Source organism: Liolophura sinensis, chromosome 11, assembly GCF_032854445.1.
Source record: "Liolophura sinensis isolate JHLJ2023 chromosome 11, CUHK_Ljap_v2, whole genome shotgun sequence".
NCBI lineage: Eukaryota > Metazoa > Mollusca > Polyplacophora > Chitonida > Chitonidae > Liolophura > Liolophura sinensis.
The window spans coordinates 6,519,407-6,529,666 of NC_088305.1; the positions used below are offsets into that span (position 1 = coordinate 6,519,407).

Here is a 10,260-nt window from a genome sequence, read left to right on the forward strand (position 1 = left end):
AGGAGAACATTCTTGAGTACCGAATTAAACACCAGTCACATTAATAAATGAATCGATATAATTATGGCTTTTTTTAAAGTCTGTGTTTTTCTTATCTTTTCCAGCTACCATAGAATGTGCCTGCTCAACGGAAGACTGCAAAAGAGAGATGAAATTCTCGTGCACCACCAAAAATATTTGCTACGTGCAGTATTTGGCCACCACGCGAATGGATGATGACAGAGAGGCCATCGAGCGAGGATGTATCGATGAAAGCACACCGTTGCTGTGTGAGAATCGCAGGCCTCAGAAGCTGCGTGCACACGCGCCATGGCCTATCCTCTACTGCTGTAATGACAAAGACTTCTGCAATCAGAATGTCCTGCCAACAATCCCAACATATATCAAGGAAGGTAGGACACTGAGGTTTATGTTTTCTTTACCTGTTAGTGCATTAGCTCAGCGAGTCAAATGGCAGCAGGCTGTGGTCAAGTGGATAGAAGAAGCTTGCCTTTCGATCGCAATGACACATGAGGTGAAGGTTCAAACCCAGCTGTGGACAGTGAATTTGCAGATTTCTGTTGCTGTCGCTGCTTTTGGGGTTTTGGTGACACAATAAGCGTTTGAAAACGCTCGCGTGACCCTTTTGGCAATCTAACGTTCATTGTCGACCACTATTCTTCTCCCAATATAATGTGTACATCTGTACATCACATGTGGGAAGGGTTCTCTTGCCAAAGGTCGGTGGTTTTGCCCAGTGAACAATCCCCCCCCCCCCCCCACCCTCCTTCCCCAGTTAAAAAGTGACCTCCGTCTATAATAGTCCATAATGTCCATGCTGTTCACAAAGATTTTCCACATTCACTGTTCTTGGGGGCCTTTGGTAGCAATGAGTTACATGAATTTACATGAATATGAAGATCAGTTCCTATCCACCAATAAGGTTACACTTTGTCAGTGTTTTACATGTACACATAAATGTCTGCTTACGCTTTATGAGTAGCTTACACTTTATAAGGAGCTTACATTTATGTCTGTTTAAACTTTGTCACTATTTTACATTTGTGTCTGCTTACACAAGTTCCGGTGAGTTTCATATGTTTATTTCTGAAAACAAAGGAGGAAAGTGGAACTACTTGTAATTTCGGACATTATTTTTGTTTGGCAGGTATGCAACGTCTTAATCTGACGGGACGGAGGAACCCCCCACCCCCCATCATCCCAGTGGAACCATTTCACAAGTCGGGACCAAAAGTAGAGAAATTGCCCCGGCAAAACGCCCCAACGTTGTGCTCTGATAACTCAGAGCAGCCCATGCCAGTCCTGCACACCCAGAGCTCCGGTAGTCCCCATAGGACTATCAACCCAATTTACATCGCGGTGCCGCTAGCCGGTGTGTGTGTGCTGCTGGCACTCATCATATTTGCCATGTACTTATTAAAGCGTAGGAATACGTACTACGATCACTATCCTTATCACACGCACGTGTCAACGCTACATCCGCACTGTCATGTAGACCCAAAACGGACTGTACCCAAAATGAATCGGTGCACTGACAGTGAACGCTCATCTTCAGGGAGTGAATCAAAACTGTTCATACAGGCATGAGAGTGGGCAGCAGTGTTATGTTTTGTTATGGACAAGTTGGCAGGAGTTGCTTCCCTTGTCTTGTACAGAGTAGTCAGCCGTGTTTCAAGCTGACCATTTCTGAGAGATGGCGCTGTGCACCAAGTTAGTCTCCAGCAAGTGGTGGCAATACTATGCAGACTCTTAAGGACATTGCATGCCTTTGCATACATTTGTCTATGAATAACTATACAAGGGTTGCATCCTTCTCAAGAGACCTAAACATAACATTACTGACGTGTGACAGGAAGAGTGGCTGGGAGAAAATGTGAATGAGAGATTGATGAAAATCAAATATACATAAGTGCTGTGTAATATATGTAAATATTTGTGTATACATGTGCTTTCCCTCCTGACAATTATGAGTGTTCGTGTCTTAGCATAAGTTATTGGTCAAAAGTACCAGCTGCAGCAAAACAAATCATCCCTTGTATTCATAAAGGACTAGTCCATATCAGTCCTTTCAGCTGCAGAATTAGTTGTATGGTCAAAACTGGAAGAGTTCATTTACACATCTCTAGGGTCAAAGGTGTTGCTCTATATGACTTCTTCTTGGTTAGTCAATATAGGACGCTGAGTGTTATGGCATTTACGAAATGTACATGTATGTAAATAAGTTTATATACTCCGAAGCTAGCATGCCTACAGCATTATGTTTTAAAAGGCAGTGGAGTTTCACATGTGAATAAATTCACTTTTGGTAATTGTTGCAACATTATGCTCAAATGATTTGTTAGATGTATATGCAATAGATGTTACTTGAACAATGCATGTGAAAACTGATCTTGGGTTTGTAGATTCTGGCTAATAGTATGTTCCAGTTGTCTTTCTGGCGAGAACGACTGGACGGTTTCGTCAACTGATAAACTGGCATTGTATGCAAGAATCACATGATTTAAAACTGCATTCTGATTGGATAATGCCATCGAGCTCAAGGATCAAAAATACAGAAAACCCTTTTATGATGAAGTTTTAATTTGTCATTTGGTTTTCTTGAAATCAAGATTTTGATATAACAATGTTAAATGTCTGGAATATTTAAGTTCCACTGCGTAGTGTTCAAATTTCCTGTTTTCAGCCTCTGAAAGAGAAAAACTTTTGAGCATTTCAGTTAAGAATGTTACATTCAGTTTCTGATGTAAAAGTTTTTTTAAAACTTGGAATGAGTATATTGCATTTATAGCAGAATGTATGTGTAAGTCATTTTAGCTATAGAAGTCTGACCCTCCAAAAATTTATGCCTGGTTGTATTAAGGTGTTTAAGTATTTTTTTGCCCCATGAAGAGTTTACAGTGGAAATGATTACACTGTTCTCAAGAATATTTCACCTATACGACGACGACCAGCATTATTGTGGAAGGAAATCGGGCATAGCCCCAGGGGAAACTCATGACCATCTGCAGGTTGCTGGTAGACCTTCTCACATACAGCCGGCGGTGGAAATGATAGTTTAAAGTTAAAAATTTTTACTCCTTAAAAGAGTGTACAAGAATAACTGGATGAAGACAAAAAGTTAATAAAAATAAGGACAAAAAGAAGTTTTTCAGATGCAGATCCTTTAAATTAAAATCTATATTTGTGTTTCTAATTCCTTTGTTTTATCTGTAAAGAGATTCAGAATGTGACTTGAAACTTTCAACTATAATATGTATCAATCACTACACCATCAAAAATACAATGTTATGACAAAATTTTGAATTTGTGCAGAAAGCAGCTTTTCAGAAACAACAAGCCCTGTGTCAGATTTGCAAAAACAAAACGAAACAAAAAAAAAAGCAATAAAAAAACCCCTTTTTAATGCATGTATATCATGGAGGGTGTGTGTCTAGTTTTCATTTCCACTTTAAGAATGTTTTTATAAATATTATCAAACATTATCATCCTTAATTTAAGACCTGGTAGAATTGGGCGCAATTGGTGTATACAAACGTTTCCTGGCATTTCATTCTGTCACTTTTGTTGTCTTACGTTACACACCTCTGTGGTTGTACTCTAACTTTAAGCCTGTCTAAAGGTATGAAGCATGTATTGGATTCTAAAACTCAGAAAGTGGAAACAGTTGATAGGAGAATAGCAGCTGCATTTTATTCTGGTTTTGACCCTCACACTTCAACGGAAGCCATTAGTTTTATTTGTAAAAACAAAAGGAGTTGTCAAATATTTTACAGTAATCATTTTGTGTGGAGATATATATTTATACCTTTCTTGTGTTTTTATACATTTCTATGAAATGGGATGTGTTGATATACTCCAACAGTTGTTTGAAAAAGAATCCTATGTACATATTTGCATGTGTCAGTATGTTAATGACCATAAGCCTATTAGTAAGTCACATGACCTGATTCAAGACCTGGGCCTGTGGCGTGCACCTGGACTCCGGTGAGACAAGACCACACATCTAGCAAGCTGGTCATCGTTGCAGAACTTAAATGTATGACTTTATAAGTAATACAGTGTTTTTCCCTTTCTTTGAAATGTTTCCTGAAGTTTAACTGTTAACAACAACTTCGCAACAATGTTTTTTGTTACATTCTGATCAGTTGTAGAAAACTGACGAAACAAAGAACTTCATAGGAACATGCCGAAAATTACAGAATTTTAAATCTTCCAGTTTACATGGATGCATTTCATATTTTCATAAATGGCGTTTGTAAGTGATTTACTGTCACAGACCGTCACTTCTTAGATCTCCCAAGATGCTTCTCTTTTTGGAGTAAATGTGTCTTTATGATGTAACACACAGTTAATTCATCAACGTTTGGCTATTTCTGTCAACATAGTTGTTTCAGGCGAACGCACAGTTCGCGGCAAAATAGAGCATATTACACTCAACCTGTACAATTTCTCGAGACAAGGGAGATAACTTTTAAATTGAAAATTTGTTTTTACAGCTGTCTATTTTGTGGTTGTCTCCCCTGAGTGCGTATGCATCACCCACCTACGCTTACAAGTTGTTGCTTGTAGTGCTTACGCGTACGATGTGCCTTATCACTCGGTCTGTATATAATGCCCAATGTGTGTGTCATTGTGTATGCGTATTGGTGTGCGAACACCACTTGATTATGAAATTAAAATCAAAATACTTTTCAATTGAACTCTGATTTGCTCCCTTAATTTTTTTTATTATTTTTTTATATTCGTTTTTTTTTTCTCACTTTGTTTTCTCTCGTTTCTGTTCGTATTCAAAATAAGTTCGGTCATATGTTGATACTATATACCGTCTTTGTGGTAGCGTACGAACACCATGCCAACCAGTTTTTGGACTACTCCATCCAGCGGAGAAGTGGCGAGATTAGTGACTTAGTGATCTTAAATCCGCCTGACAAGACTCTGAGTTGAGCCCGGGAAACTAGAGACTGCATTCATACAAATGACCATGTACAGTTGTAAGCTGTTAAATAGGGCATAGCTATTTATTTCATTGGTGTTTTATCCCATACCCAGTAATATTTCATTTGCTACAAGCATTATGGTGAGTGGAAACCGGACAGGCTACCATGCACAGGTTGCTAGCAGACCTTCCCACGTATAGGGTCAGGGAGGTATGCAGTATGAGCTGGACGAAATTATAGCAACTTCATTTGTGAAAGGCTCCTGGGTTATTGTGCCTCGCTGGTACGCTAGCACCTCGGCGACGGGGTCGCTGCCATCAGTATGATCGCATTGGTGAACGCTATTATCCATCGCCATCATGTATAGTTCACGGTCTCATTTTCTCTTCCTTCATTTGATTGATGTCATTCATTCTCAAAAATGTTCCGCTTCCCCACAGGGTCCACGATGTCGGTTACATGGACTAAAACAGATGCATGAGTTATAGAATGACATGTACATCACTTTTGGTCTGGAATATTACAATATAGCAACATACTCTGACCCCAATAACGACAATATGATAGCACAAAATAAAAGAGTTACAGCACAGAGAGTAAAACCAGAGCATTGACGACATTGTGATAAAAGTGGTTAGCAAATGGTCACACGTTACCGGTGAAATACGGCCTCTTGTCAGTTTAGCTCAGTTAGGGCTTTGTTGTAACGTCATGTAAATGCTTAAATAATAGCCAATTACACTGACCCTAGCACCATGGCTTGATTAAAACCCAAAGGAATGCAACCATGTTACTCGCAATGTTTTGCACGTCACTGGTCCAGAATTACACAAAATGCTGTGTTGTCATCACATTTAATAAACCATAACATAGAATCCATGTAAAGTGAGACGTATTAAACAGGATTTAAGAAGGAGAAACGGTATGTATTTCTTCTGGTGCAACTCCAGCGGAGAAGCAGTAGTTCACTGGACAGCCAATTTACCAAATGATGGGAAGTTATGATGGGAAGGTAGAGTAATTTGTTGTGGGCGGCTAGGTTGACGCGAACAATCCCGGTATTCGAGAAGAGGTTTAATTACGATAATTAGGCCATGTTTGTTTCACAATCTGCCTGTATATTAAATTCGCCTATCAAGTCAAATTTCGACATTTACTAAGAACAGCTCAAATTATTACCTTTCGGTGAATATGAGACTCGTACCTGTATTACTAATAGTGTTAAAATGATTGCAAAAAGTGAAAAAGTTATAATGTTACTGATACGCGCTTTATAAATTTTCGGCACTTCACTAAAATGTGGAACGGTGAGATGTGCACAGCCGAACAGGATATTTTGTCAGATGTCATTATTTGGACTCATGTTTTCTAAAATAATAGCAAAAAATCGATTTGGTTTAATTGCGCCGATCGATTTTTTTGACAAAATTCTCCTATATAATCTCTTAATTAAAAAAGAGGTCGGTTAAACAATGCTTTGTAATTGTCAAATTGAATGAACTGTGTACTATGCTGCTAGTCCTACGCCAAACATGTCACCGACCTGTGGTATAGGCAGTAAGTATAGAACCGTTGTGTGTAGTTCATGGGAGGCTACTCTTGACGGCAAATGTTTCCGATTTCCATTTATGGGTCGACATTCCAACGCCCCACCCAAAAAGCTTTTTTTCTTCTTCATTTTTTGTCAGCAGTGCCTTCATAGTAGGCTGCATGGTTACCAAAGAGAAATCATAAAAGGGCTGAGGGTTAAATATATCGGGTGGGCATAAAATAGTGGGCCGTACTTTGATGCTGCATTGCTCCATTATCCTTTGTTCAAACCCTTTAAAACTTTAGAAATTTAAATGGTATGATTTTGTTAATATGCTGGCCAATTTTCAAAGTCATAGCTTGAGTAGTCGGTGCACCTGTGTGACACGCATGAAGGTTTGCTGGAAAAAAATTACTCTGAAGGAGATTCGGGATTTAATCAGTTTATGGAAGAAACGTTTTTACGCGCAGTCTACCGAGAAGATGGAGGACCAATTGATCACCTTTTCAAGTAAAACAAGGTAGAACATCATTTTGAAATACCCTGAACATGCGCTTTTGACTATTTTGACTATTTTGATTTTGGTCCCATGAACAGAAATCTTAAAGGATGAAATTGAAATTTGGTCTGTATATTTAAGACATAATGGCTTTAAATTTTTAGAAGCTGACGTAAAAGGGTTTCGGAGATATTGAGTGTCAAGGTAGGGCCCATTTTTTCATGTCCACCCGGTATCTATATAAAAAAAACACGCTGGCATGCTCCGTGTGAGTCCGTGGGTACCTGAAAACAGGTGTATACAGTTATATACTGTATGAATACTGGTACGAATTAATTGTTTAAGTGTGAGTCTATCTGTTGGAAAAAAAACCAAAACCAAAAAGAAAAAAAAACAAATGTTTTTTGCATTTATTTATTTGATTGGTGTTTTACGCCGTGCTCAAGAACATTTCACGTATACGACGGCGGTCAGCATTATGGTGGGGGGAAACCGGGCAGAGCCCGGGAAAACCCATGACAATCCGCAGGTTGTTTTTGCCTTGAGCATTAGACAATATATATTTGTGCGTTAAACATACATATGTATAATATGCTCATGTATGCTTGTCAAAATGATGTGATAAAAAACTGTATATCCACGTGAACCCTTGTTCTAAATTTTATTTACTGTGTTTATTTATTTGTGTTTTAAGACATCATATATTCCAGACAACAGAAAATACCCTGGCTGAGGTTTGGATTGAACTACAGCTCGTATGTTCCAACGACTGCGTGAAAGACACGAGTTTCATACTGCGTAACCAAGACCAGTCACTTAGTTCAAGCACTATGTAAGAATAAACATCGATGCACATATAACTGTAATACAGATATGCGACTACACTTTTTAACATAATATTGAAGGACAACCAGGAAAAGCGCCTGTAGTTTCCTGGCGTTGAAGAAGATGGATATTTTCCAAAATGTAATTTATTTTCGTATTTTTACATCCGTCCTTAATTCAGACATCTACCCGTTTAAGCCCTGGTGAATGGATGTGGAACTGAGGGAATATAAATAAGGTAACGGCAAAATTTCTTTTTCATGACCAAACCGTTGTCTCATTTATAGATGGCCAAACTATCCGTGAGGGAAAATGGTTTTTACATTGCTTCCTACATTTGATTTCTTTTATTTCACAAAAGCAGTGCAAAAAAGCAGCTTCGCAGGTTCAAACCTATATAGGTCCATGATACAAAATTCTTTAAAGAATATTAAGAAAATATATTACTGCTCATTTGTGAGTATCATATGATATAGTATCGACGAATAATTATCTATGTAATATGGAAACAATAGCACTTAACTGCATTAAGAGTTAAAACGCGCTACAAAAAGCCCAATTATGGATTTAAGGTGAGAAAAACCCACATTACTGAAAAACATGTCTCTTCCATATATTCTGAATAATTATGTCCCGCTTTAATAATATATCACGTCCAACTGCTCCAAGTTTGCAAAGTTCTAAAAATAGTAAGGTTAGGTAAAACATACACTGTATTAATATCAAAAACATCGTCTTGTAATACCATTACTTAAGAGCATAAAGGCCCTACATGTATTTTCATTTACTTGGTGTTTTACGCCGTACTCAAAAATATATTTCACTTATACGACGGCGGTCAGCATTATGGTTGGAGGAAACCCCTCACCGTCCTCAGATTGCTGCAAGCCTTCCCAAGTATGGTCATGTACATGTAAGTACGACATATAAATGTTTAGACGTCACAAGTAACAGGCATCTGACCAATCAGCAGGAACTACATTCGGACATGCAACATCAGTCGTTTTGTCAGTGCATACATGGTACCTTAATTTTCCCGCGTTACAGTGATTCGGGTCCAAGCTCAATAGACCGTTGTTATGGTCAAATGAATGGATACTATATAGGTTACCAATCTGCCCACAAACCATTATTGGTAAGTCATGAATATAGACTTTAGCCCATATCACTATCAAAGGAAATAGTTCTCCTTGTATGATTAGGAAAACTTTGCACACGATTAGATTATATAGGCTTCGTAGAGTATCTCCATATCAGTATTTACAATGACCAGAGCACGATTTCTTCCATTACAACCTAAACGTTAATGTAGTTGTGCACACACTGTCACCGGATACATCGAAAAGGATACAATAAAGTTGAAGAGCCTGGATTGTGCACGTTATTAGATCAGCGAAAACATTTTCAAGGTTCACAACAAAGTTTTGATCCATTTATTTATTTATTTGACTGGTGTTTTACGCCGTACTCAAGAATACTTCTTTTCTATAACGGTGGCCAGTATTATGGTGGAAAGAACCCAATACAGCCTGGGGGAAACCCACGACCATCCGCACATTATGGCAGACATTCCCACGTACGGTAATCGATACTAACGCAAGATTAGATCTTAAATGTAGTTTCAGAATGTAACTCTGAAATCGACCAACACGAAGTGTTCCGAGAGCTACGGGGAATAACTGCTTCTAATCTGTCGGATTGAAGTTAAACAATATTTACCGCATCTTCACATGGGCATTAAATATTGCCTAGCGGAAGTCGATGTGAACCGAGTGGTCTGCCATAATCAACTAACCTGTTCTGTGTCTCGCCGAATCGAAAACAATCCATGACAACCGCCCAAATTAAATACAAAAATACAAAATAAATTTTCATTTTCAGACACTACACCCACTGTGGCCTCTATCTCGTTCTGCTTGTCGTATATACAAGTCACGTGATCGGTGTGAGCCCACCAAAATGACGTCGTTCAATGGAGATAATAACCTAGGACAATCATTACAGTAACACCAGGCAAGTCTAAGTCTAGTCGTCCATTTGGCTGGTTCACTCCCCCTGTCTTGAGATGGCGCTTCAGTCTCATTATTTTGTTCTCGCAAGTGATCAAAATGGATAAACGCAGCTTTCGGTCACAGTGCGGTTATTGTCTGAAAATGTATTTATTTTGTGAACGGTTCCATTATGCCTGGAAATAGCAGCCAACCGTCTTCCGAGATAAAACCCATCTTAGAATTCAAATATTCGACTATATTTAAGACTATATAAAAAACCCCATAAGTACAGGAAAGTTTGGGGATAGTTCTCACGCGCAAATCTGTCCACTGTCGAATGTTTTATTTTTGGTCAATTACATTTGTATTGTATACGAGGAACATAATGCTATTTTATTTTATATAATAACAATCATAAAATCAGACTTCTCTGTACGAAAATTTCACAGCCATTTTAATAAGTACTTATAAGTATAT

General features: G+C 38.4%; 1 protein-coding gene across 1 annotated transcript in view; it reads left to right on the forward strand.

The window, feature by feature from the left end:
- The window catches only part of LOC135477627 (uncharacterized), a 38,525-nt gene extending 33,830 nt beyond the window's left edge, over window positions 1-4,695 (forward strand). The window contains exons 2-3 of the mRNA XM_064757793.1: window positions 105-392; window positions 1,148-4,695. Coding sequence (XP_064613863.1) covers window positions 105-392; window positions 1,148-1,587 — 728 coding nt within the window. The 3' untranslated portion in view covers window positions 1,588-4,695. The remainder of the gene's footprint in view (window positions 1-104; window positions 393-1,147) is intronic.
- The last annotated feature ends 5,565 nt before the right edge of the window (window positions 4,696-10,260 follow it).